The sequence below is a fragment of the Girardinichthys multiradiatus genome, chromosome 24 (genome assembly GCF_021462225.1).
Source record: "Girardinichthys multiradiatus isolate DD_20200921_A chromosome 24, DD_fGirMul_XY1, whole genome shotgun sequence".
Taxonomy (NCBI): Eukaryota; Metazoa; Chordata; class Actinopteri; order Cyprinodontiformes; family Goodeidae; genus Girardinichthys; species Girardinichthys multiradiatus.
In genome coordinates, this window is record NC_061816.1 from 10,110,859 (window position 1) to 10,134,387 (window position 23,529).

Consider the following 23,529-nt stretch of genomic DNA (forward strand, 5'->3'; position numbering starts at 1 on the left):
ACAAACCAGTCTTTTAAAAATTAGTATAAATTAATGATTTTAAGTAATGTACGCAAATAATTATTCCTTAAACTAGCAGCTGGGACATGATGACCCCGCCTAGGCACGGTCTGATTCACTGCAAGGTCGATTTCTGCACACAAACGCAACATTCAGAGTTAACCAATAGGAAAGGAGCTGAGCAATGACGCACTTTGAAAAACTGCCCACTTCTCTTGTTTCCCCTCTAAAACGGGTGGCAATAAAAACTGTGAAATACTAAATGTATAGAACATAAAAAAAAAGTGGTAAAAAACACAGTTTAAGTAAATTAAAAACAAATTAAACAAATCCTAAAACAATTTTAGGGAAGTAAATAAATTAATAAAAATACAAAAACAATGTGTCCCAGAAAATTAACATAGAAGAAATAATCCAGAACTGAATATAAATAAGTAAATAATTAAACGTGAATTGATCAATTATATATTTATGGATTTTGAAACATGGGTAAAATATCAATCTCAAATAAAACACTAATAATAAAAATAAAACATTTAACTGATAGGCTCCTTTAAAGCATTTCAGTTTAATGCAACATTGTCTAAATTGCTAAAAACACAAAAAACAGTGTTACGTTATCCCAAGTTGTAGTGTAATAACTGTCTAAAGATCTTTTTTTTTTTATTAAGGTGCATTTGTTTGAACATTACTTTTTATTTCTTCATTTATTGTTGACTTTAGCAGTTTTAGTCTTCCATTCAGATTTTCTTGTTTCTCAATACAGTTATGTTGCATTAGCTACTAGCCTTAGCATTATTCATTGGAAAGTATTCAATTAACTTGTTGCTGACTGAAATTTGGGTCATTTTTATGCAAGGTCCACCTAAATGATTACAGGATGATTAGCAACATTCAAAACTATTTAGGTGCTTGTAAGGATCAAATGACATAGAACCTGTCTAAATGATGAATTAAAACCAATATTTCACAGATTTAATTCAAATTCAATACTAATTCCTACCTTTAATAACTACTGCTTTCTTAAAATGATTCAACCAGGTCAACCAATTTGTGAAAAGAGCACACATTAATGCAACCAATCAGAGGCTTTATCAGTTGCATTAGGCATACTTGAGACACCTGAAATACTGTACCTTTATAGTTCACCAAGCTCAAGGAACAGTGGCTGCATCCCCTGATGGCTGAAAGAGGAAGATATCAATGATATCAAAGTCAGTTTCTTAAAATTACTTAAATAACTTTGAGGATTCTGTTCTGTGGAGCAATGAGTAAAACATGACATTTTGCAGCCTGTGACTCAGTGGTCTGTCTGGAGGAAGAAGAATGAAGCATATGCTGAAAATAACCCAATTCCCACAGTGATGGCTCAGATATGCTGTGGACCTTTTTTGCTTCCTCCAGCACTGGAAGCTTGCAGGGTAAAATGGATTAAGTCAGGTCTCAGGAAATCCTGGGATGAAAAGTCATGCTGTCAGGACAATGATTCCAGGCCTATTTCAAAGTCCACTAAGGCCTGACAACACTGGAGTGGCCTTAGTAGTCCTTGAAGTAGACTTGAACTCTATTATATATCTCTGAGGGGATTTGAAATGCAGTTGAAACAGGCAAACCCAAGATAATTGATGAACTGTATCAAGCTTTTTTCCATCAATTACATCAAAAGAAAACAACACTGAATACAACTCCAGAACAACTCCTTTATTTTGGAAAAAACCAAATTTTTAAGTCACTTGTTTTGAATGAAATATGCGGATTTCAGGTATTTTTTTTTCCCCTTTTCTTATAAATTCAGTGGTATATTAAGCATGCAATACCGCATTAGCTGCTTAAGTTTTCATTTTCCACAGAAAAAAACAGAAAACAACACAAAGTTCCCTCAATAGTCCAGATGAAGCTGCTTGGAAAAGGGTGGTTTGGAGAAGCCACAGCATGAAGCGATGTACACAGTTTGCGGTTGCATAGTACACTACATGAAGTTCCTCATTTTTAAAACAGCATGCCGCTTTGTATTGCACATTACTGAAACTTTGTATACTGAACCTCGCTGTTGTCCCAGGTGGCTTTAGTCTCATCTTAGCACATGAATACAACAAATAGCATCTCTCAGAGACATTATGTACATTTATTTGTTATAAAAATAATCGCCAGGAAATATTCATACTTCATCACTTTTCTACTGGAATAGACGGTTGCTCTTTTGCGTCTTTTGTTTTTCTGAAGGAAACATCTTCCCCGTGTATTCTATAGGTTTGTCTGTTTCTGTCCAAAAGCAAAGTTCATAAAGAAGTTTGAGACCGAAAAATTGTTCAGAAATGTCTGTGAAAAAGTGTGGCATTATTTTTGTAATAATCTATTCCTTTGAGTGTAAATCGGCATAAATGATCCATCGCTAAGCGTGTTACAAAGAGAGGGACGGCAGAGCTCTGGTCTGGAAATCCCTCCTGATTGTCTCAAGGAGCCCCGCTCAACCCTGATTGGTTGGATTTTCTAATAATGAATCAGTCAATGAGATTTTGATGCCATTATGCATTAATAACATGCAAACTGATTGCATATAGCGGCGGTATTTTCATTCAATGGTGTGCAAAAAAAAAAAGTAAAAAGGAGATTAGGGCAAATAAAATCAGCCTCTGCCCTTGTACATGCTTCAGCTTACCATACTTTTCCAGCTTTTTCTTTGTGCAATGGGCAATTCTAAGCTTAATAATACAAGAGCATTATAACCAGAAACATTCAATTGTTTAAACAAAACTGAATATCATTAAAGCCCAATAAAGTGTTGCTGCTTAACCTTAAAAATAAATCACTTAACCAACTTTTTTTATACCAAAAAGTTTGTTTGATGACGTGATGCACTCACTACAGCTTCCCTCTGCTGCCATCTAGTGGTCAAGTGCTCAAGCACATGTTTTTGCCGCTGCTACGTTACAGTGTAGTGTAGTGTAGGAACTTAAAGGGATACATCAAAATCTTTGAAATGAGTTTTTTTTTTTTTAAGATTATAAGCAAAGATAATATCTTACATGCAGTAGATTGACTGAGGTCAAGACCAAAGTAGGCTATTAATTTCCAAAACAAAAACAAAACAAACAAAAAAACTGTTTGTGCAAACAGTATTCATGTGACTTTAAATCTTATTTTACTTGCTTTGCGCGCAACGAACCCTTAACCGATAGGGCCCGGTAGTGGCCGGGTTAAACTATTTTTGAGCATCTTCTGTTTAACAAGACCGGGAGAGGGAAGTGGTGCAGCCCAAAAAAATACAGTCTTACGAATTTCACGGCCACATTCTGTCCTTTAATCTATCATTATGTCTAAACAGCCAATCAAAATCAACAATCACATCATTTAAGAAGTATATTGGGCGGCAGAGTCACGTGTCTTGTTTCCAAGGTTCACTTCAAACCCAACTGCTAGTTTGCAACTTTTTTCTTTGCTAATTAGCTTTTGGTTACAAACGGAACAGAAAAAATTTTAAGTATTTCTGGACAGTTTCTTTGTTTGTACTTTTTGGAAAAATTTTCCCTTTTAAAGTCCCGTTATTGGTCGCGGTTGACAGGGGGACAATACATAACAATACAGAAAATGTTGAAGTTTGACGTTCAGCAGATGGTTGGGAAGCGACTCTAACCAGCAGTCCTTTAGCAGGTTGACAGCAGTGGTGAGTTTGACACGTTTTTAATTTTAATGGTGTTCTGTCTGCACTAGTTATATATGAGCCGTAAAAAAAACATGGCTGTTTGGCTGCTCTCCAGCGTTAAGATGTGTTTTTCCCGGCCACAAAGCTTTACCCTCATGGTGCATTAAAGTGTACCTCGTACATTAGATTATCTGTATTGAAATACATATAACGTAATAAAACAATTTTGTTTAACAAACCTAAACCCACCACATTGCTATTCAGCACTTCTTAAATAACATTACTGACACTTTTTATACTGTTTTATATCGATATTATCTCTTACATTGGTCAGGTTTTAAAGTGCTGTGAAATATAGAATCAAGTTATCAGCAAACCTTAACACAGTCTTGATTAATAGCTATTAAAGCATGTGATTCAATTGTAAGACTGTTCTAGTGCAGCATCCATCTTGAAATTAATATTTAATATCTTTGTAAATTATAAGGTCACTGTCCAGTGCCATGGACAGCAGTAGCCCAGAAGTCAGATTAAAATTTCATTTTAAGACTGCTGATTTTCTCTGTTGTCAGTGAGATTTCAACACACTTAGGCTTTGTCACCATTGCTACAGATTTTAAAATCTCACTTAGTGAGGAAATATATGATGTTCAAGATAGGGAGAAAATCAGCACATCCCTTAAATGTTCAGTTACTCTTAAATTTCTTGGCCTGGTCAGAGACAAATAGAGAGGCACCGAAATGCCTTTCTAAGAATACCATCTGTGGAACAAAATAAAATGAAATCAGACTATGTTAATAAAGGTAATGGTAACCTAAACTGTGCAAAGTTTTATTACATTGCAGTATATCAGAAGTACCCAGCATAATGGTGAAAATGGAGTTTTGTCAGATTTTATCATTTGACAAAACCACAAACAAAACTAAAATTATCTTAAAATGGTTTAAGATGTTATTTAGGAAGTGCTGTACCAGGCTTTGACAACATTTCATATGAAAAATGATCGGCCCCGTCTAGTTTAAATATGCAAGTATTTAAATAGTGGGCAGTCATTTACACAGAAGCTGATGATCATTTACATGACAAATGTATATTGAAGCAATGCACCCTCCAACGATCTTCCTTAGTGAAACATTTGCTAAGAATAGATCATATCAGAGTAAAGACCTAATAGAACAGTAAGGCAGTGTAAAAATCATCCAGGTAGTCTTCCCTTTACCGCTAGGATAGTTTTGATTTTTGCACCAGTTTAATTTTTATATTGGACCAATCCTAGGTGCTCAAATAGTTGCAACTGGACCTTTCGTTTCTTGTATATGTTGCACCTCTCATCCAAAAGGCTTTTTTAGTTCTTAACATGGATTGGACGTGTGAAGCTTATAAATTGTAGTCAGAACAAACCCACTAATAGGGCCTTTAAGGTCACTAATGGCACCTTGAAGGTCACATGAGTTATTGTCCCTACCCTTCATTTGGTTTAGTGTTTGGGATAATGTCAATTGGCAAACATAACCAACATAATCTAAACATGTCACTTAACGGTGCCAACACTTGAGTTGTTTTGATCACATATCTTAAGGTGTGAATGCCTGTAAAACTGCCTTGTGAGAAATGTCAAGGTGGCACTGTAGGTGAATCTTGACTCATTGACTCAATGTGCTAACTCTTCTGTACTGTGTCATCTGTTTGTGTTGCACCTGTTTTGTTTCTCCAGTGTAGAAATCAGAACAATCCTGCAATGTGCACATTTTGCACAGGAAAGACAGGAGAGGAGAAAAAGATGCCATTTACAATGAATGTGAAAAACATTACCCTTTGTGGACTATTGTTACAAATTTGCCTCAAACCACTTCCATCTTAATGCATCCAATTCTAGTTGATGCATATTCCAGACATACCAAGGATGGGTATTGGTAAAAACTTTGCAGCCATCTGACACAAACAATGGAGAATGGGGGGGTTGGATCAGTGACTCATATTATCTAACTACCCTACTTGTGTGATAAGTTTCACTATAATTTATAATCCTCATACTTCTAGCCCATGATTAAAACTGAAGAAAACTTTTGGATGAGAAGTGAAACATATTTAAGAAACAAGAAAAGAAGTCTAGTTGCCGTTTATATAAACACTAATATTCATGTCACAATATTGCTTATTTTACTTTCATTTCAATGGCATAGGAAGACACTAAACCGTAGAGGAACAATGCTCACGTATCAGCTTACAATGCCTTCGATGCTGTAGCATGTACAGTTTGATCACCAGCTAAGCGAAGCTGCCACAGATTTTCTAAACTCAAATATCACCACAATGACTTAATAGTACCATTACTTTATTTCTCACTGTGCCAGACAATCATTTCACTCATGTGGTGATTCTGGATGCTTGAAACTAAAAGTGAAACCAGCAGCTTCACCTTTTCAGAATCTAAATAATTTGACTAAAAGTAGTCTGTCCACGTAAGGGCACTCATAGAGCGTTTTTAATTTAATTCCCAGAAGGTTAATTTATCTTTTAACATGAAACAAACAAGAGTGTGATGTCATGGATATGTTATGGACCTGTTCATGACACAGAAGAACACTATGAATTCCACACCCCTGATCCCAATACACACATTATTCAGAACATGATGTTCCTCAAAATGTCCCTAATCTACTCAAATTTACATTCATGTGACACGTTTTTTAATACACTGTCATACATAGGAAGATAGAAAACACAATGTCAACAGCTTAATGAGTGCCATTTCCTGGATGTCATGTCTACATGTTCCATCATAGTATGTGTTTCACACAGGAAGATCATTGGCAGTGCACCCACTACAACCTACATTTCCTCTGTTATCATTATCAGCTTCTGTGTGAGTAACTGACATACCAACATGACAAAAGTTGAAACGTTCACAAGGAAGCCCTCAGATAAATTGCAGATTGGATTTGTTTTAAGAAGCTAGAAGCCCACTTCTCGGAGTGTTAGCTTCAGCTTCAGCATCCAGCTAATCTGAATTTATGCCAAGTGAAGATGCCGAGAGAGTTATTGACCACAGGTAAGACATTAACTGCTTCTAACCTTTTAACTTTATAACCTTTTAACTATCCCTTTAAGACCATGGCCACATGTTAACTTAAATTTTGTGGTGCTACTTTTCAAACTCGGATCCACATACCAAAAGCATGCTGCTGTCATCTGGAGGCAGTCTAAGGAACATGAGGGGACAATACAGAGTTTGCTACGTTCGGGCTGTTTGGCAATGGGTGGAAACTAAGGTTTAAACAATAGTTTTTCGAGCTTCATTCTTTTATTGCTGAAGTCAGTTGTCATTGGTCCTCTTAGGCTCATTATTGTCAATACATTTTGACTTGATATAGATGGACTAGTGAACTCAATTTATGACTAAGGGTTCCATTCCACTTCTGCACAGGTGCATGCCTGACATCTGTAAAATGTGCACAAAAAGGATATATTCTGGAGCAAATGATACCCAGACTAATACATTTGTTCAACCAGCTGCATGCAAATGCTTATCAGAAGAATTATAGACAAAGTAATAAGGTACAAAGGCTTCCCAAATAAAGCCTAAAGAATGTGCAATTAATCTGATTCACATTTTAATTTAAACTTTGGCTTCCAAAGCTCACAAAACACGTCCTAGGCATGTGGAAATTATGTTAAAATGATTTTTGCCACTTTCTGCTTTGGAGAATGTTGTCTAAGTGCCATAGATGCAATGTGTGTCCAAACTCAATGAGTAATGATGTTAAATAATCATGATTATCGTGTTTTTTACTTAATCGGGCAGTTCTACCTCAGGCATAATGCATGCAACACCAGACCACAGATAACTGTGGTACAGTTGATACCACCTTCTAAGCTTTAAAGTCCAAACTCCTTATCTAAAACCCTGATAGGTCTTTCCCTAAATGCAACTTATCCTTTTCTCTTTAATGAAGTTTTTGATTGTTATTGAACTCCTAAACAATTTAGAAATCACTATGTATAGACCTAAGACAAACAAGGTCAATCATCATGAAAAGGAAAGTTTATAATGTTAACAGATCAGTTGCATCACTGAGATTATACTCTTACCAGAATTTAACTGGAAGTGTGTCTTTTTCTTTTCCTGCTGGGATGAGAAGGTCCAAACTTATCCAGCTATTGCATTGCCTTGATTTTTGTATTTTCTTTAAAAGCCAGGTTTGTTTGTCTCCCTTTAATAAATAAAATTATCACATGAAAATTGCATTTTCCTTTCTCCATTTTTAAATTTGTTTGATGATCTAAAACACTCAATGGTGACAAAGCTAAAACAAAAGCATTCTGTTTGAGGGCAAATACCTTTTGATGGCACCGTATACACATCCTGGTAAAAAATAAATGCAACAAATTAGACACATTGCCATAAAAATGTTATGTAAAAATGGATAAATCTCTTCAAGCAGTCCTTTGAATAATTTCCATAAAATTTATCTTAAAAGCAAACGGTATGTAGAATAAATCAGAACAACAGGACATTGACCATAATCAGGAACAAGAGCAGCACCATATGGAGGTTCGGTAAACTCAGGCTGTAACTGATGCCTCAATTAATATTCTTACAGGACCGATTAAACAGAAACATATAATTGTGGTGGCTTCACTTTTACATCACGCAACATCCACAAATATTTGTCCTGTATGCCACTTTTATCGGCTGAGATGCAAACCTCATAGGTCCTGGGAAATTATTCACCTGCACTGCAGTTTGTTTTTTTATTTTCTATCCTTATTTTGTCTTTTTTTTCAGTGGGAGATGCTAAATACTTAAAAGATATGGTTGAGTACCAAGGAATTCTTATCGTACATCTGTAGGGAGCATGCTCTGCAGTCTGGTTATCATGCCAGCTACACATGAAATAAATGAAACACCACTGATCCTGACATGGTCATTCTCATTGTTTTAACCCCATTACAAGGAAGATTTATAGAGATAAAATGATAGGTGTATAGTTATGTGAAAAATAACCACAAACAAATGTCTATATATGCCGACGATACTGTACTTTTACTGAAGGTTTAGGAAAATAAAAACCAAAGAAACATCTTGATTTGCTTCAGAATGTCTCACCCTCATACAACAACACTAAAAACATCTCAGGTAGGGTTTAATATTGTAGTTTACGATTATAGACACACACACAGATAGTGCTTTCTCTGTGCTACCTGATCAGAGCAGAAGCTCTAAAGCATAGCTCAGTTATGATCCAAGCACTGTCAGCATCTGTGACCGCGAGGCTCTTCACCCTAATGAGATGCTAAAGCTATGCTACAGAAAAGCTGGCCTTGCTCAAAGTGACTTGCAAATGGCCAAACAATTTTGAGGGATATGGGGGTAGGGAATGTGAAGCACCAGTTTTCAAAGCTATCTGCACACCGGACCACAACTCCCACTGCTAACTGCTGATCCACGACCGGGTGATTTTAGAAAATTGGACATAAACCTTATCCAGAATGCTAGGTACAAAATATTAGCTAAGTGGATGCGGAGGTTGACCAACTATTGGCATGCAATAAGCTAAATGGTGAGAGGATTTATACACGGCCCAGGATAGGGGCAGCAGCCTTTCAGCAGTCTGTGTGCAGTGGACGTTCTTCCGACTTGGTGTGATACTTCGGGCACACCAACGTCTTTACATCACCTTCTGACCAGTATCCAAAACTAGCTTGTTGACAGACCCAAGAAGAAAAATCTGTGCGGCACATCTGCTGAGCATTGTGTTAGTACAATCCAAGAAGATCCCCGAAATATAAATGAAAGGAAAATTTGTGTTAATTATTGTTGGCATCCAGAATCCTCTGACTTCTTCATGCTTTTGATTGACAGTTTGAATAAAAACAAATACCTGATCAGTATTCCATTCAACTTTCAAAGAGAAAAATTACCAGGCAGAACAAAAAAGAAAATAAAAAGTACAATTTGGGGACCATCTTGGCTCTATTGCAGGGATTATTTTTAGTGGAACCTGGGTCTGTAGGGTCCTGGTAGTGTGGTAGTGGCAGAAGTGGGCTCAGAGCCGGTGCCTGGAATCGTGGCTGTAGCTGCCCGGTGAACTTCGATTGCGATGGGGCTTGTAGGCGTCCTGATAGGGGTCCTGGTAGTCCTGGTAGGGCTCCTGCTGCTCTCGGCTGAGCTGTGAGCCAGAAGACATGCGGTTGCGTCCCTTATGTGCTCGTTCATTGTGGTAATTTTCGTCTGATGTCATCAGGTTGCGTCGCTCATTCGCGGTGGAGTGGTCTCCTGTGTGGTTGCTCTGTCGCATTTTTTGGCTCTGATGATCACATGAATGTACCAAAGAGACAGATAAGCCACTACAAAAAGACTAGACAGTATTGCATAACCAATGTGGATAATGTATGTGCAAGAGGAGCTTAATGCACAAAAAGAGTTTCCGTTTCTGAGAATCTAAAACCATTAAGAACATGAAATTCTCTTTAGATAAAAAGGAAATGCACCACTCCTATTGGATATACCTGCAGGCCGGAGATGCTGGTGGAGTAAGGGGTGAGCGTAGTGGGGCCCAGGTTCCGTCCCATCAGTGGGTTTAGAGGTGTTGCCATCGAGGTATGAGTTGCTTTCCAGTAGGCCTCAAGGTATTCTGCGAGATGTTCACAGGCGTCCTCAAGCTGGTTTTCATCCAGGATGATGTCAAACATTTCCTGCCGGTGGCAGATTGCAGTAGTAAGAAATGTGGAGACCCTTAATTTAGCTAGCTAGATTAGCTTCAGGTATCATTTGAGAAGATGTCTTAGAGTCAATACTTACGTGTACTATTGCATGATTGTTTTCCTTATTGCTTTATTCAAAAATGTTAAACATGGGCCTTTTAAAGTCAACAGCAGGTGCTTACCGGTGGACACTGAGACAGTTTTTCTGCTGCCACAAGCTGGACATTGAGGTGTTTGCTCTGTGACTTTCCTCTGGACTTGACTAACCTCTGAAGAACCTAGATGATGGAAAAGTGAAAGAGGTCTTTAAACAAAAACTTAAATCGCTTTTAGTTGGAGTTACCTTCTTGTTGAATGCATACTATAATTTATAAAGTTTTTTATAAACAAAAAAACATTTTCTGAGATCTCGTTTTGCTCCCAAAGTTTCGGATAGTTTTTTGTTCAAATGTAGACAACTTTAAGTGGAAATGGTCAGCTGATAGTAAGATGGACAGTACTCCTGGCCCTGGACCAAACCATTTGTTGGTGGTGTCTCTTTGCTGGATGGAACCCTTGATGGGTCTTTTACTGGCAGTAACTCAGGGTACACACTGTGTTATCTTGCCATAGAAAATACTCATGAAAGTCTAATATGAAACAGAATGCAACAGGATTTGTATAGCTTTCTGTCAACATAATCCTCCTGTGGATAAAACAAAGACTTTCATGCAAAAGAGACAAGGTAAAGATTACTTGGAACGGATTTAAAATCCAGACTCTAAATGTGAGAGCATGGCTTTTAAATCCAGTACTCCTTAATAATTTTGTCAGTTTGCTTGTAATGAACCTTTTACCGTTACATTTTCGCCTGTTGCCCCAATTTGAGCAAAACCGTTTTTGAGGAGATTGTAGTTTTACTTCCCAGGCTGTTCTCTAGTCATGCTTTACCTTTGGCGAGGAGACTTTGACATGGACTATGATTGGCGCCAGTGAAGTCTTGAGGAGCTGGGCCGGGTGGTTGATGGTGTCAGCATCCAGCACAACTAGCTGAAGGGAGCGTGCCAATTCAAAGATCCTTTCAATCTCGCTTTGAACCTCAGCTGTAGAGAAACATTTCAGTTTGTTTCTAATTTTCTTTAGTGTGGATTAGTCTTAGTTAGCAGCTTTAGCTCTCATGTAAGAACTGCCTTTTAGTTTTAATGTTTACAAAGATTTTCTGCTCATAATAGCCAGTAGAATTCTCACCTAAACTGGAGCGAGTGTTGGATCTTTCAATAATGGCTCGCTTACTGGGGTTGTTGAGAACGGACCTCTTGGCCAATGAGATATCTGCAGTGACTCGTGTTATAGTTATCCTAAAACAAAAAAGGAGATATTTCAAACATGACAAGTCCAGTCTGTCTTTATACCCTTACTGTGCACAATAGCATGGATGTTTTGCATGATAGACATCTTTAAACATTTTGGCACCTTTTATTGGAAAGCATACAGTGGTTTTCCTGAAAAGAACTGAGATTTTTATAAATACTGCCTCTATTTTTTGATTTTGACAGAAGAATGACTTCTATATCTGCAAAGCCCGAGCCTACAATTGTGGTTGTGTATTGAACAAGGTAAGGGGTTCCTACCATGGATGCATGACATATGAAAAACATGCAACTGCAACACTTTTGCAGAATATTGCAGTGTCACTATTAAGTCCCTTTCTCCCTACTTTATTGTTTTTTTTTTTTTATTTCTTTACAATGTTATTTCCATTTTTGTGAGTTTCAGCATCACACCCACAACACTTACAAATTAGTATTTGTATGCATGCCATTTGAAATATAATATCCCATCTAATACTGCATCCAAGTAGCATCTGTCCATTTTTTGACTAAACATTACCAGTTTATCACTCCTTAGTGGCCAGCATTAAAACTGCATTGTATTTGGAAATTTCTGCATACCTCACTGAAAGGCGATTTTCTTTTTCTTTGTTTGAGGAAAAAAATCTTTAGCAGTGCAGGAAAGGCCTTATAAAACATCCTTACTTTTTCAAAATCAATGTTTGCAGTTATAAAAACTTAAATGTGATCTGTGGATTTTTAGGGAAGCTTTACATCCAAAGTCGCTTTTGCCATTTTCTCCTCTAAGACTATGCTGAAGATTGGTGGGAACATGCAGATAGTCCCCAAATTCTTCGTTAGTTCTTCTCACCTGCCATCAAATCTGTGCTTGAGGAAGTCAAATAAGGCTTTCTGCATCATGTCTGTGACCTGCAACAGATAAGATTATACACAAATCAGGTGACTTCTGAAGGCAGTTGGTTGCACAGGATTTCATTATCAGAATAAAGGGAGCTAAATACAAATGCGGGCCACACAAAGACTTTTATATGTAAGGAAAAAAACTGCATCACAAAAACATAATAAAATACATTGGACTTTGTGGTTGTAATGGGTAAATGTAAAAAAAGTTCAAGGTGTTTTAATATTTTTGCAAGGCAGTGTATAGGTTTGCTGCCATATACTGACCGCACATTGAAAACCTGCAGTACAGTTCATCAAAACCATGAAGACCAGGTTATAGGAACTCTCTTGAGAAGCTTGAGAAAATTTCAGTTTGCATCACAAGAGGTTCTTTTTTGAAATTATTACCGTATTTAAAATTGATCTTGTTTTTAGAGTTTTGAGATAAACCTCATTATCTGTGCATAGAGGGACAGTGCATAGGATCTCTTTTATCTGCAGCTCTTTAATATAGAGTAACAGAAACCATACGGCTGCCCCTTAGATCAAATCCAAATCAGTCCAGTTATTCAACATATTTATATCTGACCTCCTGTTCTGCTCATTAGTCAGGCGGCAATCTGTGCATTACATGCCCAATGACACACATATAATTTACTTGGCCAACAGCAAGCTATTATTAGGGACTCAGGGAAAGACTTGCAAGGCCTTATCTCCTTTTCTGCACGTGAAGTCACACAGAAAACTGCCAAATCAGCACTAATTTTAGCTTTCATTTGGCGGCAGAAGTAAGGAGGTACAAAACACAAAATTCTACTTTTAGATTCTGCCATAATGACACTCAGCTTACCTCGTAACCTTTGAGCGAGGGTCCCACCAGCACCACAGGCCTCATGGAGGGAACCACATCATATGGGGGGACGTGCTCCGTCTGTCAACAAAGAGTGGCAGCAGCAGATTGGTCACAAATACTGAAAACAGCCCAGAACAGCTCTACAAAAGATGCACACGGCAGATGGTGCTAATCAGCTGAAGCCAAAGAACAGTCACATGTAAAATGGGAAATATTTGGCCTTGTTGGAGGACTAGACTGAAACTGATCCGATTTTAGGTTATAATGTGAATTATACACAAATATGAAACTTTGACCAACTTTCAGGTGATTTATCATTTGCTGCATAAATTTTACTGCAAACCAATGTCATAGGGAAGGTCAGAAAACTACAGTCTAACCAGAGTTCACCTTAGGATGTGGCACTGCAGTAACACAGTGCTCTGAAAATGTTTTTACCCCCAGTTTCAGATCATCAAACAAACTTTAACGTGAGACAACCTGACTAGATACAAAATGACTTTCAAATAAAGATTACGTTGATTTAGGGAGAAAAGAAATACAAATCTATATTTGAAAAAATATTCGCTCTCTTGTTAAGTCATGAATTAAGTGAATTACCATCTTAACTACAGTCAAACATGAATACAACAGGGAAACAAGTAATTGATTATTACATGAAATTTCTTTGACACTTTGATAAATATCCAAACGCTTGGTACTGATAATGGTGATAATTTGTATTGGTATACTTCAGTAGAGCTGAAGTATTGTGTGGTATTAGCTTGGTGTCAGTGCTTCCAGCTCCTGTCAGGTTACTATGGCGCCAGCAAAAGTCGAGGGATGGTGAATGGGTGAATTGACAGCCACCAACTTACCACTTTCTGTTTCTGCTTTCCTGCAGGAGGGGAGAGAAGACAAGGAGAAGGGCATTAGTTGCAGCAATATTTTAGAAACATGTAAACATGTTTTACATAAGCTGATATTTGTAATAATTCATAAAAAATGAAACCTATCAATAATATCTACAATATACAAAAAAAAGAAAAAGCATATCTATAGTCCTAAGGTTATATTCACAAAGTGCAGTTCAGAGGGGGGGGGGATCATAGTCTTGTCGTTGGTTAGCCCCAGTCTCAGAGCGCCTGCAGTCCTCAACTGGAGGAAGAGGAGGATCATGGGATAATGTACCAGCGACTCTATGCAGTAATCTTATGCTCTATGTGGAGATATGGGAAGGCTTTAGATTCTTATACTATCTATGATTTTTGAGGTTCAGGATGTTTGGCTGTAAGCTTGGAGGCGGGTTATTAACAGCCCTCTCCCCCGTCCGATGTCCTCACCTGCTGAGGATATGAGTGGTCGGATAGAGGCTGACACCTCATCCTCCACACTGGAAGAGGAGTTTCCTCCAGACTTACTGAAAAAGACAAGAAGGGATAAAAAAAGACAGAAAAACATGGCGGCATTAATGTTAAAAAATAACTAAGGAAATTATTAGATTTTTAATCCTCGAACTGCAAATTCACACAAGTGTTCGATTAATTATGATAAAGTGATTATTTTATAACCCAAGAACTCTGCTTTACTACCTGCTTACAAAAGGTAAAATTCAGGAATATTTGTCAGGAAATTACATTTAACCAACTCAAGCAAACCTTGTACACCTGTTTATTCAATTGAAAAGAAAGTGGAAATGTGGTTCATGTTAGCTAACAACAGATAACTGCAATGCTAACAGCAACTTAGATGCTGCTATTAGCTAATATGCTAACATTAGCATCCTAGCTATCAAAGGCAAATTATCTACCATGTTAAAGTTAGTTAATATGCAAGCTTTTACTAATATGCATGTATTAGCTAAATTCCTACTGATGGCATGTTAGCTGACAGCAGATAACTGCATTGGCTAAAATGCTAAAATGAATATGTTAGGGAAAATGATCAACTATGCTAACGTTGGGTCATATCCTAGCATTCTCATACTGCTAACATTAGCTTAAGTGTAAACAAATATCACACTGAAAATTACAAACAATGTAGTCAAACTTGCTTATTTGAATGTTGTGTCTTAAGTGATGAATTTGTCATTTATTACACTCAGATTTTCTAGTAATCTTCTAAAGTGGTCCTGATCACTAGTTCTCAATGCTTCCCAGCATTTTTTTCCTTTTAGAAAATATCTTTTTCACATGACTTTAGCATGTATTTTATTGCACAAGTATTACCTCCTTTAAATTAAGTACATTTATTTAGTGGGGAAAAAATCCAAAGGGAAGAAATGTATTGTTTCCAGGTAATCGTGTGTACCACATTTATTGGCACCGCTGCTGTTTATAGTTTGTACAACTCCTATTTTGGGTTATATGGTAGATTTTGTTAAAAATGTCTGGTCTTCCAAAGATTTCATCTCATGCAGGAAAGGGAAACAGCCCCACAGCATCACAGATCTTCCACCACACCTTTCCACATATTCATCCTATTTGCTTTATGCCAGATCCATCTGGAGTCTTTGTAGCCAGAAAGCAGAACACTTTATCCCAGTTGCCAAGGCATTTAGCTCCACACATTCACTCTCATTTAAAAAACAACTATTTCTCAAACTGGATTTTCACAAGTTTAAAAAGTTGGATTTGTTTTGAATGTAACCCCTGAGAATATGGAACTGTAATGAACGTTTAAGTTATCTGAAGCATTATTGCACCTCTTTATAAGGGAGGCTAATAAATGTGAAGGGTGCTATAGTTACAGCGTGTGTGCAATTATGTATTACAAAGCACTGATTTTACCACAAGAAATGGTAGATTATTATTTGTCCAAGTACAATTCCCACTCTGCGTGTTGTGATAAATTTGTTCAGTCAGATGAATTCTGACTGGACCCGGATGGCTACACCGGGCTTAGAGGACAGCAGCTCAAATGCTGATGTAAACTGAGAAAATTAAGGGTGTCAAACAGATAAAAGGAAAAAGATGGAGCGCTAAAAATGTAGTATTTCATAGTCGTCATATTGTCGTAAAGCAATCACATTCCATGTTTTCCTAAAATCCTGCATGTCCAGTCAAAATAAAATCTTGCAGTCCATAACTTGAAAGCCTGAGGTTTTACATCTGAATAGTTGGAAAAAACAATTAAGACAATCCACAAACTCAAAATATCTACATTGATCAGATTTTTCTTCTGATTATATAAAGTCAACTTTCTGTGAATTAACTGGTACAAAAGAAAACAAAACGTGACAGAATAAGTCAGTCAGTCAGTCATTTTCTACTGCTTATTCCATAGTGGGTCGCGGGGAAGCTGGTGCCTATCTCTAGCAGTCTATGGGCGAGTCTCTTGCAAAAGTATTCATACATCCTGAACCGTTTTACATTTTGTCACTTTACATCCACAAACTTCACAAAAGTATTTTATTGGGAATTTAGACAAAAGACCAACACAAAATAGTGCATAATTTTGGACTGAAAGGACAATGATTAATGGTTTTTACCAATAAAAATCTTAAACATGTGGTGTGCATTTATATTCATTCCCCTTTACTCAAATGCCCCTAAATAAATTCAATTTTCGTTTAAACAAGGTTATGTTACAAAACAACACCTCAAGCTTTGAACATATCACAGAGCACTGGTTAGCCCATCATTATCTGCCTCCCTTCTAAACGACATGCTGAAACACTCCATTCCACTAAGATTACTATTACCCTGACCACCACCGCTTGAGGATGTGAGAGTGAGTTATTGCATTAACTGTGGATGACAGGACATTCAAGACCAATTACACACACATGGAAATGAGGAGCGAGGATAAGAGTGCTAAGCACAGCTAATTGGAACAAAGAATGAGTAAAAGAGACAGAGCATAAAGGTGTGTGTCGGAGTCAGACCGAGCTCTAAGTTGACTTTAACAGAGAGTAAGAAAAGGTGCTATTATTGGGGTGAAAATATTTTGAATCATTTTAAATTTATATGTGGAAGTCTGTCTGTTCAGGAGCGTTATGGAGAGCAGAAACTAAAAGCAGCTAGAACCAAGGCCCTGAGTTTGAGGGATGTCTAAATAAGGTAGCGATTTTTTATTTTATTTTAAACCAAAATATTGTTAAACAAGGATATAGACCAATATGTTTTAAAATCCTATGCATTCATTTATCTTTTTTTTTATTTTTTTATTGTTTGCTCATGAAGTGAAATGTGCTTAACTTAAAGTGGGGCCCCAAATCAAATTCTGCTTAGGGCCCAATACAATCTTTGACTGGCCCTGTGGCAAATTTTACCAAAACCATCCTGATAAAACAATTAAACCAAAACAATGTGAAGATGGGAAAAATAAATATTCTCTTTTTTAAAAAAGAAAATTAAAGATTTTTTTAGAATTCATTTTACAAATTAAAATAAAAAAAAATAGTTTTTGCTTAAAATATCAGACAGAATATTTACAAATAGAATTAAAATAATGTTAAATATAATTTTTATGTCACATATTCCAAGAAATAATGATAAATGGCCTTATAAAAGGATTTATTTTAGTTTTTGCTACCCAGAGACCTGGGTATTTATCTACTTGTCACATTGTTAAATATTTTATGTAATATTACCTTGATATGTGATTTTCATTTTTTCCCCCTAACCATACAAAAAACTAAAGAAATGGTGAATAATAACCTGTAGTAATACAAGTTTTTCCATGAAAACATTTTAACCTAATGAGCTCTTCCTTTATGAGCACTAAAACTAAAATAGCATTTTGGTTTGTCAGGGTTATCCATCTGTTGTGTTACAGTTTGTGACATAGTTAGAGCGATGAGAGTGTTGCCTACCCTTGGACTCGTCCTCTCTTTTGCTCCTGCTGGAGCCGGATGTTTTCGAGCTTCAGAGGGCTGGGAATAAAGCCGATCTCACAGCCCTCTTTCACCAACCGTCCGATCCACCAGTCATTGTTGAACTTCTGAACATAGCAAAGCAACACATAAACAACACTTTAAATGTCTATAAGACATGTTTTGTATGACAGAAAGTTCAAATTAAGTCAGAACACGTATGCTGTGGAAATGTAAAGACGTGCCTCTTTTATGTGGAGGAAGTCCTTGGCATCAAAAGAGATGGCTGTGGCTGGTACTGGAACATCCTCATCCAGGGCGCCACAGTAGCTGACATTGGTCCTTACAGCAAACGCCACAGGTTTACTCTGGAGAGCAAAAACACAACTCGATTACACAGCTTACACACAAGATTTCTAGGGCTGCTGAGCCATGTTGTACTGGAAGGAGACACTGGCAGAGCTATTGCTGCCATTAGCTTTGGGTACTCTTGATTTATTTTCCCATAGAAGGTTGTCCTGCCCTTTTGCTTCATTGTTTTTTGTTTGTGGCAACGGTAGCTTTTATTTGAAAGTGGACACTCTTGAAATGGGGTGGAGAGAGGGGTAAGACATTCAGGAAAGGTTCCACTGGGTCACATCGCTGGGACATCTGCATTGAGGACTGAGGTCTTCGTACATTGGTCCTGCACACTACCGCTATGTGCCGCACCCTTGCTTTAATATTTAACCGAGTCTTTTCCTTGGACAGAGTCATTCATAGAAGCACATTCTCATAGAAACTTCTCATGGCCTGTACCTATTGCTGCTAACAACTTTGCGTTTCTTTTTGTTTTTTCTCTCAAATAGAAAGTACCCCTAGTCCAGGGTTTCTGTGTTTAGCTGTTTCCTCTCTAAATTGGGTCATTGACAGAACTATTGCTGCCATTAACTGTGTGAGTTCTCTGTTTTATCTGGCCATTGAAAGTACCCCTGGTCCAGTGCTTCTGTTTAGCTGCCTCTTTCCAACATTGAGCCATTGACTGAGCAATTGCAGCTTTCATCTCTGTGTATTCTTCGTTTTTTTTTTTTTTTTTTTTTTGCAACCGAAAGTACTCTTGGACGAGTGTTTCATAGCCTTTTTGCTGGGTCTCCTTTCTGTCTTCTTAATCCCCAGTCATTGACTGACTGTTGTTTCTGCTGAGCATGGTTCTGTTGGAGGCTTCATCCTGTTCAAAGGAAGAGGTTTCTCTCCACTGTTGAATGTGCTTGCTCAGGATGAGGGATTGCTGCAAAGTCAATGATTGAATGCTCTAAGCTGGGCTTCATTAGATTTCTTTTTTTTTAATAATTAGCATTAAATGAGCAACTCAGTTTGACTACGTTGTGCTGGAATTTTGAAATTAGACTAACTGGATATGTAACTGATCATAGCTACAAAAACTGACTGAACTTAAAAACATGAACTGAATTAAACACACCTTGAAATGAAACTACTCTATACTGGTTTAAAATGTATCTGTAAATGATCTGGAATAATAACAAAACAAGGAAACACATCTTCTAAATTATAGCAAGTTGTGTCCCAGGGTGACAACCTTGGCTCTCTCCAGTTGAACGGCGGCCTGCTGCTCCCTCTCTTGACGGCTCTGTCCCGGTCCTTGGCTCTGGCTTGGGCTTTGGCTCTGAACCTGGGCCTGCACCTCGCGCTCCTCCTCCAGAGATACATCTGAGTCTGATGGTCTACTAGTGTATGAATCAGCTGAGCCCTACAAACAGAAACGACACCACAAGTTACTGGAACTGTTACAACTGAACACATCTTGTAAAGTTACATAATAAATGTGCACATTTCTACAGTTAGTTGTATCCGAAATTTAGAGTTTAATCCATCCTTCATTGTCACAGTGTCAGCTGTTTTAATAAAAATAATTGCAATGATGGCAGTTTAGCAGAGCATCATAATGGCAAGTTCTCTTGTGTTTCCCATTTTGAAGAGTACAAGAAAAACAAGCTCTTGTCTCTCTTATGATGGGGATAAAGTCTGATTACTAATAAAAAGTTCTTCATCACTCTGATCAACATAAAAAGGTAAAATTCTTGACTTGCATGTTCTCCTGTCTTGCCCATTTTCATGAGAAAGTTGCTAAGAGAGATAGGCTTTCATGAGGCGCATCTTATAAAACAATCATGATCAAAAATCCATTATATGGTCTGAAGAGTGGTGAACACACAGCTTTCAAACACACAGTTCACTTTGGGTTTTAGTGACAGAAACAAAAATATGAAGTTTCCATTTTTTAAATTGATTCAAAATAAATTTCACAGTAACTGACTTACATTAAACCCCCTTAACAATTTGTACTGTTTTTACTTTTTTTTCTTGTCAAACTTAAATGTTTCAGATCATCAAAGAAGTTTAATGATCTCTTACGATTTGATTTATTGAGGGAAAATATCTGTCCAAATCTATCTCAAAACCTGGCCCTATGTGAAGAAGTAAGTGTCCCCCTACACCTAATAACGGGTGTAGGGGACACCTTACACCCTTGGCGGCAACAACTGCCATCAAGCCGTTGTGATAGCTGACAACGTGTCCTTTACATCACTGTGGAGGAATTTTGACCCACTCTTCTTTGCAGAATTAGTTGAATTCAGCCACACTGGAGGGTTTGCACATGGGCAGCCCTGGGCAGTTTAAAGTTATGCCGCAGCATCTTAATCTGATGTAAGTCCAGGCTTTGACTAGGCCATTTCAAACCCTTTTAAATGTTTTTGTTTTTGAGCGGAGGCAGATTTGCTGGTGTGCTCGGAAAAATTGTTTAGGGTATAACCCAAATGAGCTTGGGCTTAAGGGTTACAAGTTGATGGCCAGACATTTTTTACAATTTTCTGCTAGACAGCAAAATTCAGGTCAAAGATTTTCAGCTCTTGAGGCAGTAAAGCAGCCTAGACCCTCTTACTACCAAGACTGTTTCTGACAGTCTGTTTGGAGTACTTTTTCTGAAATGCTGTGTTTGTTTTACGCCAAATATAACAGGTCACACACCTTTCAAAACGTCTTGTGGATCATCAAGATGTTCATTGGCAAATGTGAGATGGGTGTTCTTTTTGGTCAGCTGTGGTTTTTGCCACTTTGCCAGCAACCCTTTAGATGTTATTCTGGCTTATTTTGTGTCCTGCTGCATGAGTCGTCGCTCTTGTAGTAATTTTGCTAGGCCAACCCTAGGAATTTTTACAACTTCCATGTTTTCTCCATTTTACTATAATTGCTCTCTGGAGTCAATTTGTTGTAACCTTTTCCAGACTGATAAATACTAATGACTTTGTTTCTCAACTCTTCTCGAATTTCCATAGATCAGGGCACAATGTATTGTTTTTGTGATCTTTTAGCCTACTTCATGTTGTTAGACAGGCTCTGTTTTAGTGATTTCTTGATTGTGTAGGTCTAATAGCAAACAGGCCTGGGTGGGACTAATGAAACTCAACCAAAAAAGTGATGATCACAGTTATTTTATAATTTAAGAAAGGGGGTGTGAATCTTGTATTAACTCTGATTATCTTTGGCAAATACTTTTTCACCATACTGTATGCTGGTGCCATAACGCAGCAAGTACACAAGCAAATTTAGAAGACATAACAACAGATCCTGTCAGTAAGACTGAATCTTGCTAAACCAATTTTCTCAATTTAGTTGTTCTTGTAGTATCTCACACAGTCAGGGAATTTCCTAACCAACACTTTGAGCGTTGCAAGGCTTGCAGTCCCTTTATTCTGCATCCCAGTCAGAACCCCTTTATTGCACCGTTTTAATGCCGGTACACGACTGTATCAAGTGCTTCCTTCTGCTGTTTTAATCTAAACAATCAGCTGCTAATGATAATTCAATTAAGGAGAACCATTAGTCCCGAGATGATCAATCAAGTTAGTCATCACAGCTAAGCACTTTTTTAAGGCAAGCAAGCAGCAGAGGAAAGCCTGAGTTCAGCACACTGCTTCTTTGGATTGTAAGCATCCTGTCTCGGGACGTTTCTGAGCATGTGCAAGATTTCCATAAAAATCAGCTAAAGGAAATGCTGGCTCTTCTTGTTTTTTTTAGTTCTTTTAAACAGGCAGTTATAATTCAGGCCTGTCCATTTGTCTTTACAGTCTTAGCTATCTTAAATATAGAAAAAGAAGCATAGTTTCTGTCCTGATTGTGTCGAGTTTCCACGTTTTTACAGCACTTTGTGCAAGTATTTTCACCCTTTGAGCTTTGTAACATTAAAGCCACAAACTTGTATGTGTTTTTATTGATGTTATGTTCTAAACAAATATAAAGTAGAACATACTTGTTTTGTATAAATAACAATCTGAAAAGTGTGTTGTTTTCGTACTCTGCCCTCTTATGCCCCTTTTCCACTGGCTTGATTTGGCCCTACTTGACTCCACTCGGCTCGCTTTGCGAGCGTTTCCATTACACTGTTTTCCAGGTACCTAATTTTTTGGTCCCTGCTTCTGAGCAGGTACAATCGGGGCTGAGTAGGGACTACATGTGGCGTGACCAGACTGCTTTTCACTGATTGGCCGTGGGAGGAGGAGAAATCAGAAGGTTTTCATTGAGACAGTGCAGGGAAAAGTTAATAAAACTCAAGAGCTGCTACAATAATATTAAGGACCACAGTGGCTGGAACAGGTCAAACATGTGATTTTACCATTTATGGGTCATAAACCATGCCTGAAGGCTGACAGAAAAGAAAAAGGACAAATTAGCTTTCTGAATTACATGCAGGCAGAGCGATGTATTTAATAACATCCTAAATCAGTTGATCACACATAAAATCAGCTGTTCAGAGGCACAAACATTTCCCCCAAAACACACAAAACAAAACCACCATAAAACAATGTGTTTGGTTCGGAAATGTATTTACGGTCCTTTGGCGAACCAGCGTCTGCAGGAGCAGGCAGAGAGCAGCTGCCCCGTAATCAGACTGCCTGCATCGGACCAAACAGGAGGACGAGCTTGCTGAATCTGCGGAGCACGAATATGCAATATCCAACCTAAAACTAACTTCAAAGGTCATAAGTCCGCGGTTTTGCTCTTTGAAGTCCTTGTGCTCATTATTGCCATGGATAAGACAAAAACTTCCTCATAAAGCCCAAAACTGTAACTTATTCAGGCAAACTTTGGAGCTTCACCATCCTGGCAGCAGCGTCTCTCCTCTCTGCTTCTCCTGCCACCACCCCTCACATCAGAACCCCTTAGCCTTATTTTATAGGTTCTGGCTGGGCTGGGGTCCAGATAATTATCCCAGTGGATCATTTTAGATATAAAAACATAAATAAGACATTCTTGCAT

The 23,529-nt window shown here is 37.8% G+C and overlaps 1 protein-coding gene and 1 long non-coding RNA gene across 4 annotated transcripts in view; one reads left to right on the forward strand and one right to left on the reverse strand.

The window, feature by feature from the left end:
- Nucleotides 1-1,176: 1,176 nt before the first annotated feature.
- The window catches only part of LOC124861212, an 86,776-nt gene continuing 64,423 nt past the window's right edge, over nt 1,177-23,529 (forward strand). The window contains exon 1 of one of the 2 annotated variants that reach the window (XR_007036561.1): nt 1,177-3,664. This is a non-coding gene — a long non-coding RNA (uncharacterized LOC124861212). The remainder of the gene's footprint in view (nt 3,665-23,529) is intronic. The other variant, XR_007036562.1, reaches the window with a different exon arrangement.
- The window catches only part of LOC124861210 (voltage-dependent L-type calcium channel subunit beta-4-like), a 30,035-nt gene continuing 8,192 nt past the window's right edge, over nt 1,687-23,529 (reverse strand). For both annotated transcript variants that reach the window (XM_047354740.1, XM_047354741.1), the window contains 12 exons: nt 19,790-19,960; nt 18,459-18,581; nt 18,214-18,341; nt 14,741-14,817; nt 14,276-14,295; nt 13,416-13,496; nt 12,534-12,592; nt 11,580-11,689; nt 11,283-11,434; nt 10,535-10,630; nt 10,158-10,343; nt 1,687-9,955 (listed from right to left, as the gene is read on the reverse strand). In XM_047354740.1, coding sequence (XP_047210696.1) covers nt 9,695-9,955; nt 10,158-10,343; nt 10,535-10,630; nt 11,283-11,434; nt 11,580-11,689; nt 12,534-12,592; nt 13,416-13,496; nt 14,276-14,295; nt 14,741-14,817; nt 18,214-18,341; nt 18,459-18,581; nt 19,790-19,960 — 1,464 coding nt within the window. In that variant the 3' untranslated portion in view covers nt 1,687-9,694. The remainder of the gene's footprint in view (nt 9,956-10,157; nt 10,344-10,534; nt 10,631-11,282; nt 11,435-11,579; nt 11,690-12,533; nt 12,593-13,415; nt 13,497-14,275; nt 14,296-14,740; nt 14,818-18,213; nt 18,342-18,458; nt 18,582-19,789; nt 19,961-23,529) is intronic.